Source organism: Oreochromis aureus, linkage group 10 (assembly GCF_013358895.1).
Source record: "Oreochromis aureus strain Israel breed Guangdong linkage group 10, ZZ_aureus, whole genome shotgun sequence".
Classification (NCBI taxonomy): Eukaryota; Metazoa; Chordata; class Actinopteri; order Cichliformes; family Cichlidae; genus Oreochromis; species Oreochromis aureus.
In genome coordinates, this window is record NC_052951.1 from 22,981,993 (window position 1) to 23,004,741 (window position 22,749).

Sequence of the window (22,749 nt, forward strand, 5' to 3'; positions counted from 1 at the left end):
TTTCTTTTCAAATAATATGTAAAACTTTAAAATGCAAAATGATGGATCACTCATCACTTCAAGTGATGAGTGAAGTGAAATAAAATTCTGGTGTTTAAAAACGATACACTAAACGAAGGTAACAAACCGGAGGAGAAGACAAGACAACATACTTTCACTGCTGGGAAACTCTATCTGACACCTGCCAGTTCCTGCGCAGCATTAACAATGGGAACATCACAATACAACTCTCCACTTGAGGCAACTGTTTATTCTAACAGAATGGACTTAAAATAGCAACCCGTCATCAACTCTACTATAACTAAAAAGAAAATGCATGTTTTCCCCGTGCTTCAAGTAAGGCAATAAGAACACTAACAGGAATATAAAAAAGACAAATTAAAAGTTGAGTGCTCCAAGGATAAAAAGCTGATCATCTATTATTTAGATGCTTTGCACTCCTGTGTAATTTAACTGGAACAGCTGACAAAGGGGAAAAGTCTGCAAGGGGTACTGGACCATGAAGTGTGTAGAAGTCTGTGTGTGTTGTGGGTCTCCACAGTTGTAGGTTCAGGAGCTTGCTTGTCCTTGAGGACAGCATTAGGCTTGAGTTTTAAGCTTCTCCAATGACAAACAACAGTCAGCTATTGCCTAATGAGATGTACACAAACGAGTGCCATTTGACTGTTTGTGAGGCAAAATATGAATGCATGGATAAGTTGTATGCTTAAATGCATAGTGTCTACATTTGGATGTCATGGTTTTTCTATGTCAGCCCATTTTATGGCATCAGTTGACAACATGAGCAACACAAGATAGAGTTTTTAAATCTTAAACTATTCCTGTACAGCCAGCCCTTTTTGATTTAGTGATTTTTGTAAGAGGAACATCAACATGACTGATGCAGCCATGCTGGTTAATTAAAGACAAACTTCAACTGAAATGGCTCCGATTTCAGCAACCACACGACCACTTCCTCTGTAATCAGCCAACAGATTTATCTTAAAGCCATGTAAACCTGTAGAGTAAACAAGTCACATGAACATATGGTGATGGCAGTGAATGCTTCAATAATTCTTCAGTTTGTCATGCTTGGTGGAGACAGTGCTGCAATAAATGCACGTTTAAATGTGAAAGGAGCTAAAATAAACTCATCTTCTGTTTCCACCATCTCAATTCGAAAACTGCACAGAGACTTTTTGGAAGTAAAATTTCAGACATGTTTTAGATTTACATTAAGCCTAAGCAAGGTGAAACATTGGAGAAAAGAGTTAATGTGAGAAGCACTACATTAGGAGTACTCCAATTCTGAGAGAAAATAAGGCATCTTATTCTTTAACATGTTACACATCCAGCAAGGTATTTAAAGCTGGGAACTGGCAACTAGTTTCATAATTAACTCATGGTTGTTGCTTTCTAATAAATTAGAGAACTATGAGAAATGTCCAGTTACAAATTCATGAAACCCACGGAAATATCGAAACATCTTTATATCAACTGCTTTAACTAAGAATCCAAATATCCTGATTTAAAAATGTTTCTCAAATGTTAAGAAAATCAAATTCATAAATCCATAAAAATGACTTAAATCCTTGAAAGAAATTCAATTATGTCAATTATCTAATCATTGTTGCTTTAGTAAAGCTCTTTATTTCATTTGAATGCCTACTGAAGACCCTCAGATTATAGATTATTTTTCTCCCATTGCCATTGAACTTATATGAGGGATGAGTATGAGTAGCTAGTAACTAAAAAAAGTATGAGTAACTAGTAGTGTCAAGCACCTACAGCAGTAAACCTCTGAGAAATCTGCTTTAAGCTGTATAATCCAATAAATTATACCAGACCTCCCATACTCCAGGTAAACACACTCTCACTGAGGCAAAACACAGGGCAAAAAAAACAAACTGTTAGCACTGGTGCCTTGTTACACAGACATAGATGTGGATCAGTGGATATATGCACCGTCTTATAGGTTTTGCATTGCTTTAGACCGAGAGAGGGGGGAGATTTGGTGCACATGGCTTCGTATTAGAGCTAGGCGATAGAACGATAACGATACGTATTGCGAAATAACTTTTTCTCGATAGAAAAATTAAACTATTGCGATAGGCCTCATCTCTCTTGTCCTCTTAAAAAAAAAAAAAAAAGAAAAGAAAAGAACAGCCAATCCAAATTAAGTAGCGCAGAGCCGAACCAATCACAGCCGCAGCGTCACGTCACATGACTTGTTACGTACAGCACAAGCGCCAAGGCGCACATGTGTATTTGTTTTTGCAGCCGTGCAGCCTAGGTAATGAAGGAAATGAGTTTGCCGACTAGAGAAAATTCAACCGAGAGCGTGAGCAAAGGTTACCGAAGAAAAAACAGATGATGGTTCCAATGCCGGAGAGATTGTCGAACGGAAGGGCCACAGAAGTTCCGTAGTGTGAAGGTATTTCGGCTATTTCAAGTCTGACAAAAAACAGAGTAGCACGCACTGTAAATTGTGCCGAAAGCAAGTCTGGAAATACAATAAAGCGGTGCATGCTCAATCTCTGACTGAAAGCGCTAATTCGTCATTCGGCTTTTGTCAGACTAAAGTAACTGTTAAAACTGTTTGAAAAGCTAAGCTACACAACAAGGAGAGATTGAGAATTTCCTTTTAGTTCTCAGTTTATTTGATATTGACAAAAGTTAGTCAATTTTGTCTGTTCTTCTGTAAAACGACCTAAGATTTATTTTTAGAATTAATATTTTGTTTCTAAGTGGAATTGACAATTTAGTGGTCTGTTTTGTTTGTTTTATTTTGAAACTTAAACGCTTTAGCGGCTGCCTTTTTGTGTGTTTGCAATATTTGCCTTTATTTATCTGAAACTGAAGTCTCATGTTCCTTAAGTACATCTACCCTGTTGAACTTATTATGGGAAATAAATATTTTAATTAAAACAAGCTGCTAATTATTTCACATTTTACTTGTGAGCAACGGCACATTTAAATCTTACAAATATAGTTATTTGGCTTATATCGTGATATATATCGTTATCGCCTGAAATGAAAAAAAACATATCGTGATATGAAAAAAATCTTATATCGCCCAGCTCTACTTCGTATAAAGATTAAATGTTAACAATATGGACCATTAGGTGACTAGAAGAGAAACCTGCAAAAAGGCCACGTGTACATGCACAGCAATAAAAATAGAGTGTATGCTTTTGTCCCTCCATCTTTATTGACAGTTCTTGAATGATGGAAATTCTTTAACAAGTTCTAAAATTTTGGTAGCGCCTAATCTTTTTGAAGGAGGGTTTGGCAGTTAAGCACGTTTTTAGGGTTAGGGCTTTAATAAGTTAAGTTCGGGGTAAGAATTTTACTGGGCAAGGTGCAATTTTGGTACTCAACTGACTTGACTTTTATTAACCCAAATTTAGTAATTTAGGACAGATTTCTGTCTCAAAGAAGTTGTTCATAGAATTAGAAGATTACATTCTTGTTTAAGATATATTCTATTAAGTTTAGACAAACAAGATTAACTCAGAGAGCTCAAAATGTGCTACATTGTTCTACTGCAGAAATGTTTATATGCTTTCAAGGGAAGCTCTGCCAAAAACACATAAAAACCCTGCACATGAGAAACTATGGGAGGAGACGCTGGATTCAATATAATACTAGTCATCCAGACAGTCTCCCGGCCAGCCACACACCCACAGTGACTGATACTGTGTCATGTTTTTTTGTATACATTCCTTACAGCCGCACATGTGGGACAGACGCAGAGTAATTATGGCAAAAAAAGGAAGAGGTTAAAAAGATGTTTATAGGCAATTCCTGTTTCCTGTGAAAAGCTTAGTGACTAAGACTTTACAAAGCTTTATTTTTTATATCCCTTCTTTAGTCTATCCTGCACCAGGGATATTTTTCTGACATTTTATTCACCTGTATTTTTCCACATCTGCTCACTTCACCCTGAAGCCTGTAACATAAACTGATGGTAACTCTCAGCAAAGTGACATGATGCAACATCCATCACAAAGCCTCAATATGATCACGCCCACAAGTGCCTACAGCTGTTAGGAGGCAGCGGACATGATAAACATCTAAAACTTGCAGCACAGCACCAAAAACTGGGCCGCGCCTGTCTCTTTCCCTCCCCACTAGAGAACACATGGAGAATTCCCTGCAGGCCTGACTAGGGTTTTCATCTTTGCCTCGGTCTAATTGGCCCAAGGTGGCAAACTCAAGTTAATCCTGGCATACCATTGGCTGAGAGCAGGAATGTAAATAGCTGGCAGTTCCTCAGCTATGGGATGCAGACAGGAAACTGTGGCTCTGAATTTTAATAGACATTGCTCTTGTTCTGTAATCCACACCCTGTTCATGGTTTTGCTCATTCTACTGGCTCTGAAATCTAGAGTCTGACAGAAGCTCATCTTTAGATATTTGCATTTCATTGCCACAACTTAGAATGGCCATATGATGATGCCTTTAACAATTAATCAAACAGCTGCTTAGAACCATGTTTGCCCAGGATCGTATGTATAGTGAAGTCTATAAAGGGATCAAATAAGCTTGCTGACGAATACAAAATATGGTCAGAATCTGAATTCTGTTTCTGAGATTAATAATGTGGAAAACATTTTGTAGGGTCATATAGTGGCACTGCAAAGTTAACTTTTGACCTTTTGGACATAAATTTCTTATCATATAATAATTTTATCATGTTAGAGATTGTGCAGAATGTTGTAATAATCATGATAAGAATTCCTGAGTTAGAGCCAAAAGGTGCCTTGTGTGGCAACACCAACCTCAACCTAATTTTAATAAGGAACAGCAAGTACAACAACTTGTTTTAGATTTTTTTTTTTTTTTTTTTTGTGGGGTGGTGATGGCATTATTGAGGAGACCAAGGCTTCTTGTTTCTTTTGTCCTTCCCATCTAAACTGTCAAGGATATTATATATAAAATATATATATTATATATTATATATTATATTTTGGCTACTGCACATTTTCTACCTAATAATTTTTCACTTTTACACAATCGATTTCTTATAAAGCTTTTCATTTTCACCTGCATGCCTGTGCCCGCCATGGAACACCAACCTGGCACAGATCACTGTATTCAGGTCTTAAAATAGAAGATTAAACTGATCTGTGTGTGTGTGTGTGTGTGTGTGTGTGTGTGTGTGTGTGTGTGTGTGTGTGTGTGTGTGTGTGTGTGTGTGTGTGTGTGTGTATCAGTACAAGATAAAGACAGAGAGAGTACGATGTTCCATTGTATGTCAAAGTGCAGCACTTTATAATATTCACTACTATTCAGTTACACACTGCATCAAGCCTACCTCCAACAATTGAGCTGCAGTTGGGCGAGTCTCTGGGTTTTTATCCAAAGATTTCCGCAGGAAGTCATTAAATGCCTGTGACCTTGAGTAAATAAAAGAGAAAAGAATAATCAGAAACAAAAGCAATGATTAAGATGTAGACGAGTGAAGAAACAGTTAAAACGAAAAAATAATTGTAAGTAACATTTCCAGTTGTGTGATATTGACAGATTTTAAATCATCTTTGTACGCAGCTCTGTTGTGGAAAAAAAAAAAAAAAAAAAAAAAAAAGAAGGTCTCAGCAGGAACAATGAATCAGCACCTTTCCAAATCTCCCTCTACCTGATAACTTCGCTTTCACAGTAATAAATCCACTGCTACGGCACATTTAATCTCATTAAAGAAAAAGGTAGGAAAAAAAGTTATAGTTTGGCACTCATTTAAGTGCAGCCTCTGTTGGAAAATGGTTGGCAGGTGGAAAAAGGGAAGGACAATTTGATGCATGACTGTCTAGAGCAGATTACAGTATACCAAGTGTGCAAAGTACTTGGAAGTGATTGAAATTAAATGACTTGTTGAAATCTAGACAGGGAAATAAAAGTCCCCGTTGACTCCACTTGCCATGTTGTAGCTTATGAATCATGGAGGCAGGTTTCAAACTCCCCACTTTTTGGTTAACAAATTCCTCTTCGCAGCCTGTACATATTATACTAGACAGTTGCAGGCCAAATGTGCAACAGCTGAATTCAGATTCTCACCATTTCTTTGGCTGGTCCAGGCTAGGAGGCTCAGACTTTGCGATCTTTAATAGCACCCTCATGGGGTTGAGCTCGTGGTGTGGGGGCTCAATCTGCGCAAGCTCGATCAGAGTGATTCCCAAAGACCAGATGTCGGCCTTGTAGTCATATGGTGCATCCTTCATTGTCTCACACATGACCACCTCTGGAGCCATCCTGAGACAGATAAATAAGGTTAAACATTAAAGATTGTGGCATGCAAAATCCTCCACAAACGCACCACACGGTTCAGCACATAAATACTCTGTTGACTAACAACATGCAGCTTCCCATGGGTAAAAAAATGATTATTTACAAGTAAAGAATCTAAAATAACCATCAAGATGTAATTAAGTAATAACACATACATAAATGTAATATAAATAAGATGTAAATTTTGACTAAGTGTAGTCAAAAAAGTAGCATTTTAGATTTTTGGAGGTTTTTTTCCCTGATCTGATCAGGACTGTGCACAGTTATGATTTAATTGAGCTGGGATGTTGGGGATGAATGATAACCTGTTCTAGTAAATGTTTAACTGTCATATTGGTATAAAGGAAGGCACAATGGAACAAGGTTCACTGGGAATCATTTCCAATTTGGAGGAGCACTATTTGACAAGAATGAAGGACTGAAATGAATACTGAGTGTACGCACAGTATCATTTTCTCTCAGGTATTAAGTGCTGTGAGCAGAAATCACTTTCAAAAAGGGTTGACCCACCAATTTTAAAGTTCATGGATGATGTCTTCACAAGTGCTATGTATATGAATTATATTAAAGTAAATATTTAATATAGTTGTTTTGCATAACAGTAATAGATTTACAGAAAATGTTGCAAATCAGGGAGCAGGACTGTTATATGATAATATGGGATTTAGAAAAAGTAGAGTGTAATTTATATAGTAGCTACTTGAAAGCTCTGATTTGAAAGGCATTGAATGTAGTGTACTAAGCGAGCCCCCTGCCCCAGTGTTGCTGACTGAAACTCTAAACTTACCAGTATGGTGTTCCAATGAAAGAATCTCTTCTTTGTAAGGTTTTGGTATTTTTTGCAGACACACCAAAGTCAGCTGCATGAAAAAACAAAAAAAAAGAAAAAGAAAAAGAAAAGTCACGTGATGGAGGAAAGATGTTGACTAGCATTTCACAGAAGGAGGGAATGAAACCAATTCAAAAACTTCCGGCTTTCTTTCTTTCTTTCTTTTTTTTTTTTAAACCACGCCCGTTGAGGTAGACAAATACTTTTTAGCTTGTAAAGCCATCCTGACTGTGTGATCTTTGGAGTTACAAATCCAGAAACAGTAAATTTATAGCAGTCCGGTTTCCTTAAAAAAGTTGCCAGATTTCCAGATTACAGGGGTCTTGTTTTCACTTTAGTTTTTTCCTCCCGCCTGTCAGAAGGAATACCATGTGTACCATGCTGGGGTTAGAGAAGTGCTTGGCAGTAGCGCTTAGTTTTTGCACACAAGGCAGCGGGGTCACATCTTCAATTACAAACTGGCATGTTCTATTATGGGTTCTTAAATGACTTTTGGTTTTGTAGACTACAATTCAAAATCTTTGGCTTCACTGTCAAATGGATCACTTGAAACAGTCTGAGCTTTTGCAGCAAGGATTTCTACATCTGAGACACTGAAATTAAGCAGTCCTTTTATTTTACATTGAATAAGAGTTAACACTATGTTTTTGGTAAAAAAACAGATCATATAGTTGTTCATTACCTATGCCAGAGCTCTCATTATGTTCTACACTTCCAAGAACTAGTACACAATAGAAGGTTTTAGCAGGAGCCCCAAAAGAACAGAAGTAATGTTAGTGGCAACCTCTATGCTTTTATCTTTTACCACTTCAATTATGCCCATTAGTCGGAGTTTATCCTCATCAAATTCGAGGGTCTTAGTGTCAGAAGCTGCTTGCTGCCCCTTGAAGCCAATTTCTGATTTTTTCCTTTGTTCCCGCTGCCGCATGTCTACTACATTAGGGTCCAAGATTAACATCACTAGTTCAGTATTCGACAAACTATGTAATATGCTCATCCTCCATTACAGTGCTGAACAATGTTTTCTTTGCATAACATTTTGATAGCAAAATGAAGTAGACCATTAACTTTAGAATTTATTATGACCCAAATAATTGTTATATGAGATCACATTGACCTTTAAACACCAAATTCTAATCAGTTGATCCCTGGGTCTAAGCCTATTTTAAAGACACGTCTCAAGGATTTCCTGATGAGAATAAAATGATCAAAATGTGATGGGAGAAAGACGTAATCACTGACTCACAAGTCCTCTCTGTTCACAGGTTATCATCATTTGTGCAGTACAGTTAGAAAGTGATTAGTTTTCTTGGTTTACTGGTTGGATGTGTTGCATAAAAAAATAGAATTGAAATCCACTGAGAACGACAAATGTGACGTTGTGTTTGAGAAAAATCTGTGTGAAGGTCATCACTGTAGCAAGTCTCTTTAAAGTCTGGCCAGTACTGTAGGGAGTTGTAGCGATTCTTGTGAATTGAAGGACAGACGATGGATACAACAACATGGCATAACCGGATTGGCTAATCATATAGGCTAAAAATAATGTTTCCTTCATGACGATAGCAGGAAGGCATGATACCTCTGATGATGAAGTATGACTCATTAGCCTGGTGCTGCCTGCCCAATATTCATTTGCTTTTGTTTTTATCGTTACCTGGATAAAGCAACAGGAATTACGAGCAATTTTTTTGCCATCATCAACATTGTGTATAGACATGTACACCAATTCTTGGCACTGGTCACAACTGCTGTAAATAAGTTCATAAAAGTCATTAAAGACTTTTTTAATCCAAAAAAGAACTGCAGGAGTTCTGCATGAAGATCAGACATTTTAGCTGACCTCAAAGATAGTTTAATTGCTGTCTTGTTTGAATTAACATGTATTTAGATAAGTTTGGACACTGTAAATGAGTCCATGTCATTACATAATGGGTTTACAGAGGCAACTCCCAGTGATTATAGGCAACTGTGGTGGAGCTGAAAAAGAATGTAAGCAGGAAAGATTCTTGGCATGCAGCTTAATGAGCACAGTTTTTGACAAAAATGTGTCATATGAAGTTTTTTTTTTTTTTTTGTCTTAGCTCAGTAAAAATGATCAGAGAGCCAATCAGAGTAAAGGCAAAACAACACGCCACAAACAGTTATCTAAAGTTTCATATCTGAGGATCCTAAATGTTATGTAATCATTTAGACAATTCATCACTTGCTTACCTGGCACTTAGACAAAGCACTACACTAGAACACCACACTTCAATCTAAAACAAACTAGAGTGTGGATCCAACTTTTGTTGTCCAGCCATGAAATGTGAAGAATGTGAGGAATGCTTCAAAAAGCCAATAAATGAATAAAAATATGCAATGTTCGCAGATCACAGTTTTCCCACACAGTGCTTGCGATTCTCTGACAGCAGCAAAGGAGGAGTGCAGGACCTCTTACTGTGCATGTTATGTGTGGCATGCATTTATGTCAAAGAAACAATGAACCTAAAGATTAGCCAAGATCCCAGAAATAACCTTCAGTGAGCAATGTGAATGTTACATTAATCTGGGAATTAGTCCCACAATAATTATTTTGGCAGTAAAATGCAACAGTTGCAAGTCACAAATGTTTTTTAAGAGGTTAAAAAACTGCTCTCGAGTCAAATAAGAAAAGCAACCAATACTTTGTATTAGTCTGTACTATATTTTCTGCCTGAATATCAAATAAAATCCGAGTTTTCAAAACAGTACTGCAGTTTTCTGACTGTTCATACAAATGTGGGTGCAAAAACAAAACATCATTCTAGAGGCATCATGTCCACCATGATGCCTCTATAATAAAAAATAAGATCAATGCATTAAACTCTGCTAGAAATGAAAAACCTGAACATCACAACATCTAAAACTAAACACTTACCCAGTTTGATGTCACCATCCAGCATTAGGAGGATGTTACCAGCCTTCAGGTCTCTGTGGATGATCTTCAATCCATGGAGGTAGTCTAGCGCCTCCAACATCTGGCGACAAACCACCTGAATCTGTGGCTCTGTCAGCCCCCGATCCAACTCTGATATGGGCAGGAGAGGAGGAGAGGTTAGAGCAACAGCAAAATGAAAGTGTGAGCTGAGAAGACTAGCTGAGACTAGCAGGAGAGATGGAACACTGCATACTTGTAATTCATACAATCATGGCAAAATAAAGAGTACAGAGCTACTGTGTGAGCTCCATGAGAAAAAAAACACTAAACCCACCATAGCAGATCAGATAGCATTACTCGATAAGTAATCCCAGATTAGAAAAACCTTCACACATCCAAGATAATCCTGCCCTGTAGACTTCGTTTCATCTCTGTCTGTGTTTGGTTAGCTGCAGATGGCGTGCAGGCAGTTACGAGGATGTGGATTACCCAGTGAAAACACCAGGGGGATTTCCCACACAGAAGGACTCCACTAAGTCTGACTGTTTCAAGGCTTCAAGGTCAAATTAATAAGACTGTAGTATGATGCTGTTTTTCAGGATTTTCTGCCTGATAAATTTGAGATTTTTAAATACATATACAGTCATGAAAGCTAAGAACTACTTTTGACTTAAAAAAAAAAAAAGACAAAAATAAAAACACTCCCTGAGGTTTGGAAACCAACTGTTGTGGTAAAGGAAAAAGATGTAATTTTTAAATGAAAATACAGAGACAGAATGGCTTACCTAGCATGGCGGCATCCACAGCACCTCCAGGGCAGAACTCAATCATGATCTGGGGGGGGAAAGAGAAACTGATGTTAAACTTAACGCAGGAATTATAAGTAATGAAACTGACAGCTGAAAAACAGTCAGTGAAAGTCTTCATGAGTTTGAACTTAGCTGTTGATGAAGCTTTTAATGTGTCTGTCATAGCAGAGACATCAATACACAGGGTGGGCCATTTATATGGATACACCGTAATAAAATGGGAATGGTTGGTGATATTAAAGTTCTGTTTGTGGCACATTAGTATATGTGAGGGGGCAAACTCCTCAAGATGGGTGGTGACCATGGTGGCCATTTAGAAGTCGGCCATCTTGGATACAACTTTTGTTTTTTCAATAGGAAGAGGGCCATGTGACACATCAAACTTATTGGTAATGTCACAAGAAAAACAATGGTGTGCTTGGTTTCAACGTAACTTTATTCTTTCATAAGTTATTTACAAGTTTCTCTTTGTTCACAGCCATTGACATGTCGAAGAGGTTAACACGTGAGGAGCGGATCGAAATTGTGTTGATATCTGGTGAACGCAGTAACCGGGTCATTGCAGCAGATTTCAATGCAAGACACCCTACGAGACCACCCATCTCCCATGCTACAGTTAGCAAACTGCTTGCTAAGTTTCGTGAAACTGGTTCAGTGTTGGATTTGCCACCCTGTACTTTAAGATGAATGATTTTCAGTGGCACATAAAAGCAGACAATCTAAATTTATATCAGAAGTGTGTCCTTCCTGTTAAATTGTGTCATCACTACCTGTAGAGACAGACTGCCAAACACACATCAGTTCAGCAGTAAAGTAAAAGCAAAGGCAGATGGAGGGGGTAAAAACTGAAGACATTTCCTAAATGGAGTCTTATTAGTCATGTCCTCAAACACACCTATTAGAAAACAATAGTAAGATTGAACTTCTTTCACAACACATACTTCATTTATAATTATGTTTTGAATCCAAAATTGAACTCTTGGTACTACGAAGCATACCTGCTGTGTGATCTCATTTTTTTACAATCATCAGTTTTCCTTGCTATGACAACACTGTCAAAGCATCAGCCAGGCGCTGCACAAGGCGTGGAGTTTCAGCCCAGACAAAGCCATACAAAGAATGATAAATACCAAAAGGTGAAACCACACCATTGCACGTCTGACGGTATGAAACTATGCATACCTCTGTGTACACGCGGTCACGTGAAGGCGAACATACTTTGCAGAGAATCAGAATATGAGGACTGCCATTCTTGGCATTCAACACCAGGGGGAACAATGCTCTTCTGTCACGCTGACAAACTTCATTAATTTGGGCTCTGCCATGTGTTATCAGCGATCTTCCATTTTGCTTAGTCTGTTTAAAAGTTAGTTTCATATCAGATTTTTAGTTTTTTAAAATAAACAGCTGAAAGACTGTCTGGCCTGTGTATGACGCATGTTTCCAGCTTTTAGATCTTTGAACTAGATCGAAGTTTTACCACGTGTTTAAGTTGTTTTACAGTAGCGAAAAACCTGTTTTAAGATTCCACTGTTTGATCAACAAAGAAGAAAGCAAAATCTAACAAAGGTCAGGTTTAGCATTTTATTCTTCAAGTAAGAAGATTATTAAGGAAATAGGGTTTCGCACACACTTCAAAAATTAACATTTCCTTTTGATATGCATCCTTCCACCATTATGATCTGCAAAAGCTAAATAAGAACGGAACGTATCATTTTAAAATGTGTACCAACTGATGTGCAGTTTCTTCCCATCAATATTATCAGTATCAGTATATATACACTCTGAAAATATTCTGTTTATTCTGTAATATTCTGCATATTCTCAACACTACAGAGGGTGGGTAATAACACCTTTTATTACAAACCACATCCCTGTTCCTGCTCACCACTGCCCATTTTTTTCACTTCTGTTTGAAAACCACTCTCCAAGTTAAACGAACTGCACTTTAGTGGTAGCACAAAGCGCTGGCCAAACTAAACAGCTGTACATTACTCGGCTGTGACAGAGGCAACTGGTTTGTGTAGTCATCAGTGTGTCTGCAGCAAAGATTTGTTCTCGCTGCGTGAAAGAAATCTGGATGACGTGTGATGCTGTGGGTAAAGAATGTGCTCCAACTGGTCAAGCTGCATGATATTCATAACCACTGTGGGCTGAACACACACGTACACTCAGTGTCCCTGTGTATCTGAGTCAGAGTGAGACTTAAAATAAAAATAATAATAACTAAACAATAAGCCAGTGTATTTCATCCCACCTGTTTAGAGATATATCTCACATTTTACTCTAAAGGGGTGATTTTTTATCTTCAAGTGTCTTACAAAACATTAGGACAATTTATGAGTGTCTTTTTCTTCCGAGAACAGCTGGACGCAACTTGATAAAGTCTACAAACCCCTAAAAGCTTTAAAATAAATGGAGCAGGCTTAGCTGACACCGCAGTGTTCCTCCAGTTCGCCACTCTGTACCTTCACAGTGATTTCTTACCTCAATTTAACAGACGGCAAAGGAAAGTAAAAGGCTATTTGCCAGCAAAAAACCTGTTATACAATCAAGGATAACTAAACCTTCAAAAACGCAGACAAGGTGGTCCATCCATCCATCCATCCTCGTCCGCTTTATCCGAGGTCGGGTCGCGGGGGCAGCAGCCTAAGCAGAGAAGCCCAGACCTCCCTCTCACCAGCCACCTCCTCCAGCTCATCCGGGGAACACCAAGGCGTTCCCAGGCCAGCCGAGAGATATAATCTCTCAGCAGCGTCCTGGGTCTGCCAGGGGGCCTCCCGGTGGGACATGCCGGAACACCTCACCCAGGAGGCGCCCAGGAGGCATCCTTGTCAGATGCCGAACCACCTCAACTGGCTCCTTTCGATGTGGAGGAGCAGCGGCTACTCTGAGCCCCTCCCGGATGGCGAACTTCTCACCCTATCTCTAAGGGAGAGGCCAGCCACCCTTCGGAGGAAGCTCATTTCTGCCGCTTGTATCCGCGATCTCGTTCTTTCGGTCACTACCCACAGCTCGTGGCCATAGGTGAGGGTCGGGACGTAGATCGACCCGGTAAATTGAGAGCTTCGCTTTTACACTCAGCTCCCTCTTCACCACTGACGGACCCGGTGCAGCGTCCGCATCACTGCAGCCGCAGCACCAATCCGTCTGTCGATCTCCGGCTCCCTTCTCCCATCACTCGCGAACAAGACCCCGAGATACTTAAACTCCTCCACTTGGGGCAGGAACTCATCCCCGACCGGGTGGGCACTCCACCCTTTTCCGGCTGAGAACCATGGCCTCAGATTTGGAGGTGCTGATCCTCATTCCCGCTGCTTCACACTCGGCTGCGAACCGCTCCAGTGCGAGCTGGAGGCCCTCACCCGATGAAGCCATCAGAACCACATCATCCGCAAAAAGCAGAGATGAGATTCTGAGGCCACCAAGTGAAAGCCCTCCGCCACTTGGCTGCGCCTAGAAATCCTGTCCATAAAAATTATGAACAGAATCGGTGATAAAGGGCAGCCTGGCGGAGCCATCACCCACCGGAAAGCGAGTCCGACTTATTGCCGGCAATGCGAACCAAACTCTTACAACGGTTGTATAGGGATCGAATGGCCCGTAGCAATGGGCCAGACACCCCATACTCCCGCAACACCTCCCACAGGACACCCGAGGGACACGGTCGAATGCCTTCTCCAAGTCCACAAAACACATGTAGACTGGTTGGGCAAACTCCCATGCACCCTCAAGTATCCTCGAGAGGATAAAGAGCTGGTCCAGTGTTCGCGACCAGGACGAAAACCGCATTGTTCCTCCTGTATCCGAGGTTCGACTAACGGACGAACTCTCCTTTCCAACACCCTGGCATAGACTTTCCCAGGGAGGCTGAGGTGTGATCCCCTGTGGTTGGAACACACCCTCCGGTCTCCCTTCTTAAAGATGGGGACCACCACCCGGTCTGCCAGTCCAGGGTACTGCCCCTGATCTCCACGCAACATTGTAGAGGCGTGTCAACCAGGACAGCCCTACAGCGTCCAGAGCCTTCAGGAACTCGGGCGGACCATAGGAGAACCTGGATTGCCCTGAGCTGATTTCAGCATTTTGGAGGCGTGGTGTAAAAAAAAAAAAAAAAAAAAAAAAAAAAACCCTTAGAAAGTCTTCTTTCTTTGTCAAACAGTACAGCGCTTAACTAGAGTAATGTGCACTTACAATTTCTCACTGTATCTAGGGCTAGATACTGTTCAATGACCCATTTAAGATTATATATAATATTATGAATTAAATATAATCCAAACTTTGGTTGTAACCATTTTCACTGGATACATATTCAGAGAGCAATAATTAATTGGCACAAATCTGGCACATATTTGGCCTACAGACTGTGGCTGATCTTGATTCCCTCAACCTAGCCATAAGCCTGTCTTAATGGGCAAAACTTGAAGAGTGTAGTGGCATTTAGGCTTAACCCATTACCCACTTTAAGTCTACCTCATGAGTTTCTGACCACTGACACATTTGACAGTGCCAAGTTGCACATGCCTTAAGTAACACAGATTTTTGTAGTATTAGACCGTTTACAGATAGATCGCTCATTAGGGGGGGAAAAAAGAAAAAGAAAATTTGCATAGCTAACTATGACTAATAATACTAAGGGATAATGTACTTTTACATGCTAAATGATATGAAATATTCTCTTAGCCATCTGTTTAAATCCTCTCTTCTACTGCATCTTTCTTTGCCTCTCCCTGTTTGTTCTTCTCAGTGCTGACATCAGCAGTCCCATCTCCACGTTAAAGGCCCCGTTTTTCTCACGCTGTGGGCCAGGCTGCCTTGCTAACCTCCAGACCAGATTGGAACAAACAGCCTCTCACTGTCTTCTCTCTTTGTGGTAGAAAGCAGAGCGGGTGGGTCGATACTGGAATGCACTGACTTACACTGCCCAGTCCACCCAATTGGAGGTTACCAAGGCCTGACCACCAGTAACCACTGGGCTAATTGTTGCGCTTACAGCAATGAGGTGTAGAAACTTTTCCAGATTTTGCTCTTGTAAAGAATTACAGACAGCCTGGTGTCACTTCAGTGACAATCTTTAACACTGATACTTCACATAAATTTCTTTTAAGACACTGAGTGTAATTATGTGTTAGACAGAGAAACACAGTTACTGGAAACAGCTCAGAATTCACATGACAAGCAAGGCCTGTTACTCTGAAGCCACAAAACACAGGAAACATGTGGTCTGAATGCAACAGGCAGAGAGGTTTGTACATTTAACTTATCAAGCTAACCTAATAGTTGCACAGGGTCCAGCTTTGACTCATGGGCAATGTTCAACCCCCTCCACATTTTATTTAGGTCAACTACTAAATTCATTGTTGGTTTAATGCATGTACGCAAAAAAGCACAATTACATTGTGAATGTGCAATTTTTAGTACATTAATTCTTTATTAAAACATGAGTTTGGCTTTGCTGTGTTACACCTCTGGTAAAGTTTTGACTGATCAGCAGTTCATTAAGTGTTAACTTGAAGTTTAATAGCTTACGAGTTCTGTCATGCTTGATTTAAGGTTTGCAATTCTAATGCTTAATAATTAACTGATAACTAACAGAAGAGTCACAAACATGCCAAACTAAACATCTACATTTTGCACTTATAGTAACCGCAATAATCTTTATCCTTAGCCTTAACACTGCCTTGTAATTCTTCAAATATTTAAAATCATGCCCCGACATGAGGTCACCATTTGTCTTGGCCAGATGGAGTGGGAGATTACAGAGGGAGTTGAAAAGTTTACACTTGACCCAGTGTGTGTGTGAGAAGAAAAAAATGATTCAAGAGCAGGGGAAAAAATAGCTGAGATTAATCCTCATTCTTGTAGTATCATCAGGGTCACTTCTGAAGCATTATGTCAGCCAGGGGTTCTTCTGTCATTCCTATTTAGGCAATAGACTCTTCTTATCACTATTTTTACAACAGAGCTTGCATACGGAGGAGAAATATACTCAAGATAAAACTGTTGCAATAAAAACAGTTGTCATAGAGTGAAACGGAACATCCCATGAGCCATTCAGCTTGCACAGTTAAAATATTTGTTTTGTCCTTCTTCACTGACTGTTGAGGTTTGTGTGTCATGGCTTTTTTGGGTCCTGGTTATGAGTGGTTTTGTGAGGAAGACGACTGAAGTTCCTTTAGTGCATTATGCATCAATCTAATTTCAGCCTAAAATCATTGAAAAAGGTCTAATTTATTTAATTGCTTTGTTTTGTTTTTCTCCATCCAGATCATGTTAAAATGTGTAAAGATAGTGTGTCAGTGTTTGTGGTTAACCTCTTTGACAATGTTCAGCCAAAGAAAAATAAAACAAAGAGCCAGAGGGCAGCAAGTCTGTGGTTTTTAACTTGAGTCTGATTTGCTCATTCAGATTTCAGCATTACCTACCCAGAGCTTATTCTCATAATAGAAAGCGTCAAGCAGCTTGACAATGTAGCAGTGGTCACATTTAGCCAAGATGTCAATCTCGACCATGTAATCTTCCAACTCTTCCTCAGATTTGGTCTCGATCACTTTGGCAGCAGCCAGAACTCCTGTCTCCTTGTTTCTGGCCTGTGAAAGAGGAAAACAGATCAATGTTAAATGAAACATGCATGAGTAATGGCAGACCTTTTTAATTCATTTTACTCCCGTTTTTGTGCTCAAAGACTTTCAAAGCAAAATTAACCAACCCTGTGAATTAAGTGTTTCAGGTCTCCAGAGAGACCAATTTTTTATAGCTTAGTTATACAGAAAACATCAACAGTGGGGGAGGTTATTGCCAACATTTAATTTGTTATGGCCCATATAACAGGGAAAAATAAATAAATACACAGTATGACCAATGTTAAGATTAAGGGCCACATTTACAGTTCAAAGGACCCTTTTTTGTTTGAAAAACTACAGTTAGAGATTAACTAAAGAGGTGCAGTGTCAAGGCGTAGTCAGATGCATTTTTCCAGCTAGCTGTAATTAATGCAAAATGTGTTTGTAGGAGATTCTGTAAATTTTCCACAGTACTTAAAATCATACAAATGTGAATTTTGCAACGTGCAATTTACAATAAAATGTGCTAGGGGCACGTCTCATTTTGCGCCTCATGTGACTGTGATAGTTTCCTGTAAGAGTGGTAATTTATTTGGAATGTCAGGCAGCAAAATTATCAAAATGAGCTCACAATTGGCAAAGATGGATGGCTCAAAGCTCGGAGCACAGTGCTAAAGCATTAACTCCATCCTTAAATGAGTCCCTCAATGAGTTCTCACTGAGTTTCTAGAGACAGAACAATGCCTGAGATTAGGCACACAGCACAGGAACATCTAACGATAAATAAGGTTTCTACTTTTTCTGCACATCATACAGCTCCATTTTTATACACACTGATATTTTATAACCCTCCTTTGGATAAATGCTGGACTTCACTTGAGCTGTCAGTTTTATGCAGAGATAAGATGAGATGGTCCACAGCGAATTCTAATAGGAGAGTTCCTTATATCAAAAACATATTGATTCTCCTTCTCCAGTTGCCTCTCTTTTATTTGAATTACAGTTTCCAGAGAGAAACACATGTGTAAAACCTGAGCCTACACTATATTATCTTACTACCTTGTCAGGTCTGCTCATTTTTGGCTAACTAATTTGCTCTGCTCTTGGTAGACTGCATGAATAATCTTTTTAAATGAACTGGCTGCATTTATAAATTAGTACAGAACTTTCCACTCCCATCAATGCACTGAGGAATCATGGTAACGTGCCCTGCATAGTTTATCAGGTGCCAAGAGTCTCAAGTTGTTAAAGTCACAGTTTGTTCAAAAGAGATAACTTTAATCACAATGTGTGCTGGACTTTATTGTCCATGCTCTAGCCAAACGGAAGAAGACACTCCAAGATCCACACGACAGCAATTAAAATGCTGACTAACATTTACAGGCAAAACTGGAAAGGAAGCTCCACACCCTCCCCTGAGCAACTGAAGAGTCAGAGGAACTGAAAAGAAGAAAATGCCACTTTAGCCAAACCCATCACACGCATAGACAAAAAATTCCTCATCGATCTGAGTGGTAAAGAGAAGAAAATAAAGCAACAAAACATTCAAATTGCAGAATAACTCAAACAGCATCAAACACATGACGCTCTCTCTCGTGTATGAGGTAGACTTTTTTCAATGTTTTTGTACAGTCAGAAGTAAATATTCACTACAGTCATTTTTAGTGTTTAACTGGAGACAACAAAGACTTAAAGTGGAGTCGACAACAAAGAGCTAAAGGCGGGGTCATCTGCCACACCGCATTTAAACACCCGCCCTAAAAAATACCAATTCAATTTCTTTGCTGTAAAAATCTAATATCTAGGAAGTGATGGTTTCATCACAATCATGAATGTTGTCTGATTAATGCGGCTTAATATGACTAAATAAGGAAAAAACAAAGAAAAAGAAACAACTGCCTATGCTGGTGAAATCTGGACCCTGTTGTGGTCTACATCCACCCAGTGGCCTGCAGAAACAGACTATATTAAGTCCGGTATCTGAATCCTTCATGGTTTACAGAGGCTGTGGGAAAACATCTGAACAAACACATGAGGTTCACAGCAACACATCCTCATCGCAGTACTCCAAGGACTATGCGCGTTTACCTAACAGAGCTCCAGAGAAGTTAAACTTTCCCCAGCAGATTAACCTAAAGTGTGACTCAACAGGACGCGATCTCTTGCCATCAAACAATCAGTCTGTTAACAAGCCTCAACAGTAAACACAGACACCAAACTCTTGCAACTGCTTTGCTAACATTACAGCTCTCTGCAATGGCGCTGTGTCAGCTTCAACAAAGTCACCATCTGGCGTCAGATTTCCGAAGAGATGCATGTTTTGACAAGCTAACAATTGCAACTACATGTCTGTGGGTGCCATGAGAAAAACACACATCTGACACACACAATCAACACTGTGTGAGCAACCTTACTTTTAGTACAACAGATTTTTTTTTTTTTTAAAGTTCTAAACTTCCTTGTACAAAATGAAACTCTGCACACATGTAAGAAATTTGAAACAAGATAGTTTGTTCTCATTTAGTACAATTCTTCCTCGTCAGACCTGCCTTCCTTGTTAAGTAAAAGGTAACTTGAATTCCAGAAGCTTTATTGGAGTTCCAGTTACTAGTAGAGTGTAAAGTAAAATGATTCAGAGAAAGGGAGTGTGTAAGTTTAACCTAAGCATTTTTTACCCCATTTACAAACGTATGTAAACAAATCAGTTAGGTTTCCCTTTAACTATACCAGTGTGGACATGAAACACAACACCAGTTTCACTTTTGCGTGAAAGCAGCAGCACTAAAAACTATCAGTAATCATAGCTAGCGTCCAACTATTACCGATGTTGGGATATTTAAAAATCCAATATTTCAAATTTTTTTTCCTTTTTCAGACATTTGCAACTTCCCTGTTGGCAACACACATGGAATACGTGTTTGGAATATCCCAACACACGACAACAATATCGCAAACACGACAACAGGGTAGACCCGAACAGTTGGTCAAAGCATAACTGAGTGAGCAAATAGCTAAACATGACAAATGTTAGGGGAGTCTGTGCAGTTTTTGTGTGTTTGAAAGAAAAAGAATATAAATATTGACCAATAAATTGAAACATTTGGTTTTTTAAGTCAAATATCCGTATCAATCGTTTAATTAAAAAGAAAAATCATACATCAGTCAGACTCTACTCAGAAAGGCCTTCTGTCTCTCATGCACACATGCAGGCATGCACGCGCGCACCCCTTTACATCTCAGTGGGAGCAAGGCAGAGGAATGTGCCTCTGGCGTTCAGCTGGTTGGGGTTAGACTCAATGGGCAGACTGAGAGAAGTGAGTGTCCAGCAGTTATGTGGTCCTTTTTGTGTGGAGTGAGGAATGCATTACGTCAATGAGGATCCTCAAGCATGGTATATAAACACAAACGTGTTTATATATGCACCTTACTATCTGTATACATTCCACTAAGAGGAACAAACATCAAATCTCACAAAGGACAAGCTGAATTTCTGGAAACTAGCTCCACATCAGTGCACAAGCGTATGCAGTCAATGTGCACGTTTTGGTGTATAAATGGTAGTGTGCTTATTGCACCCAACTAGAAAACTGAAAATGTTTTGCACCACATCATCCCATATAAGAAGGATTGTACCTTTTTTGCACTTTATACAACAAATATGACAACATTTTCTAACTTGTAACAGTTTTCCAACTTGCAACTCCTACACAACTCATCTGTTATAGAGCAGATGACACACTGATATCAGCTGGCCCAGGGGCCACCTACAGCATTCTTAACATGTTCACTCATGACATAACTAAAGTTCCTCCACTTTTTAAAAAGCATACTCGGGCACCAGATGTTAAAGTTGAATAGGGAAAAATATCACGCTTTATTGAAAACATTAACATCTAATTTATTACATAACGACGGCACACCCACAACCCCTTAAGGAGCAGAGATATAGTCCACTTGATACTGTAGCCGTTGCCATCCCACGAGAAAACACTGTTTCAAACCCGATGACTCTTTACTTCCTCTGACTCTACTCCAGAGGAGAACAACTGTCTTAGGCTTTGTTTTGGTCTGGTTTCCATGGTTTCTACCTAAAGAACTTGTTTCTTCTCTGTCCTCATGGTTCAAAGCTCTGTCTGTTTTTACCATTTGCTCTTGTGGCATTTAAACAGACGGCCTAAGCATTTGTTCACTTTGAATTTTGTAAATTCTGAAAATATCTGATTAAACCACACATCAACTAACAGACTACATAATGCTGAGTTATTAACCTGGACCACAGACTTATAATTTGGGCTGTTGCAATTAAATACTGCCATTTTTTAATCTGCAGATTAATTTGGTCTATTAAAAACCAAAGAGTTGCCAAAAAATATTTCGTTTACTCCAACATTGCATAATTCCAAAGATTGCAACAGAGTTACCATTTGTGATCCTGTCGCTATCAAATTCTTAGCATTCAGATTGGAAAAATTATTATTTCCTTATCAAAACAGTTTCTGGCAACCTTTAGAGCAATAATATCTCCGAGACTGTGAAAAGAAAACATTTCTTCTGCATCTTTTCATTTTCTTTATGTTTTTTTAATCAATCATCCACCAACCTACTATCAGAGTGCCTTTGTACCCATCTTCCTGAGGGTGATTTAAGTCTCTCATATGGTTTTCAGTCTACTTAATGTAACACATGTGCAATAAACCCAGTCCATCCTCCTCACTTTGTACGCAAAGCTGTAAATATAAAATGTGTCTGCCAACCCTGCCTGACTAGTTTCCCCATACTACTTTCTGAAGCTCCTGCTAGACAAAAGAATTAAAAAGGGGCAATGACAGATGTTACTGTCCTATGTGTCCACCTACACACATACTGTAGGTACTGATAGACTAAGTAAACATAAACATACAAAAGCACACACTTCCAGTCTCCTGTGTTTGTGTACCAGTCTTTTCAAAGTTAATCAGGACTGGAAGCAATAATGTCAAATATTCTGTGTTGACTAAAGTATTAATGATTAATGTGGGTGTTTTGATTCAAAAGCACACGTCTGGATAATACAGCAGCTAAAACCCTAATCTCAACCTTAACAATAAACTTAGATTAACGTTTTCCCCCTTTTTAAAATGTATCTTTGTTATTGTTAAGAACATAAAAAACTAATTCACTGACATGTCAAGGGACCAGGTGACCTTATGTGACTGATTAGACAGACAACTCTCTCTGGGGTCACTCACCTACAGGCTGAACAGGCATTAAACACATACAGCTCCCTTCAGGAGAATGTGTGCACGGTAGACCTTTGTCCCTTTATAAACCTGTGAACCGTCTCGCCCCTACAGGCCCTTCCCACATGCCTCCGAGCAAGAATGTGGTTCTTAGCTCACATATATA

At 39.3% G+C, this 22,749-nt stretch overlaps 1 protein-coding gene across 1 annotated transcript in view; it reads right to left on the reverse strand.

Moving 5' to 3' along the window:
- Positions 1–22,749, reverse strand: part of stk10 (serine/threonine kinase 10) — a 43,339-nt gene that overhangs the window by 14,483 nt on the left and 6,107 nt on the right. The window contains exons 2-7 of the mRNA XM_031725932.2: positions 17,227–17,391; positions 10,778–10,826; positions 9,993–10,142; positions 7,055–7,127; positions 6,037–6,231; positions 5,300–5,381 (exon numbers count right to left, since the gene is read on the reverse strand). Of these exons, the coding sequence (XP_031581792.2) occupies positions 5,300–5,381; positions 6,037–6,231; positions 7,055–7,127; positions 9,993–10,142; positions 10,778–10,826; positions 17,227–17,391 (714 nt within the window). The remainder of the gene's footprint in view (positions 1–5,299; positions 5,382–6,036; positions 6,232–7,054; positions 7,128–9,992; positions 10,143–10,777; positions 10,827–17,226; positions 17,392–22,749) is intronic.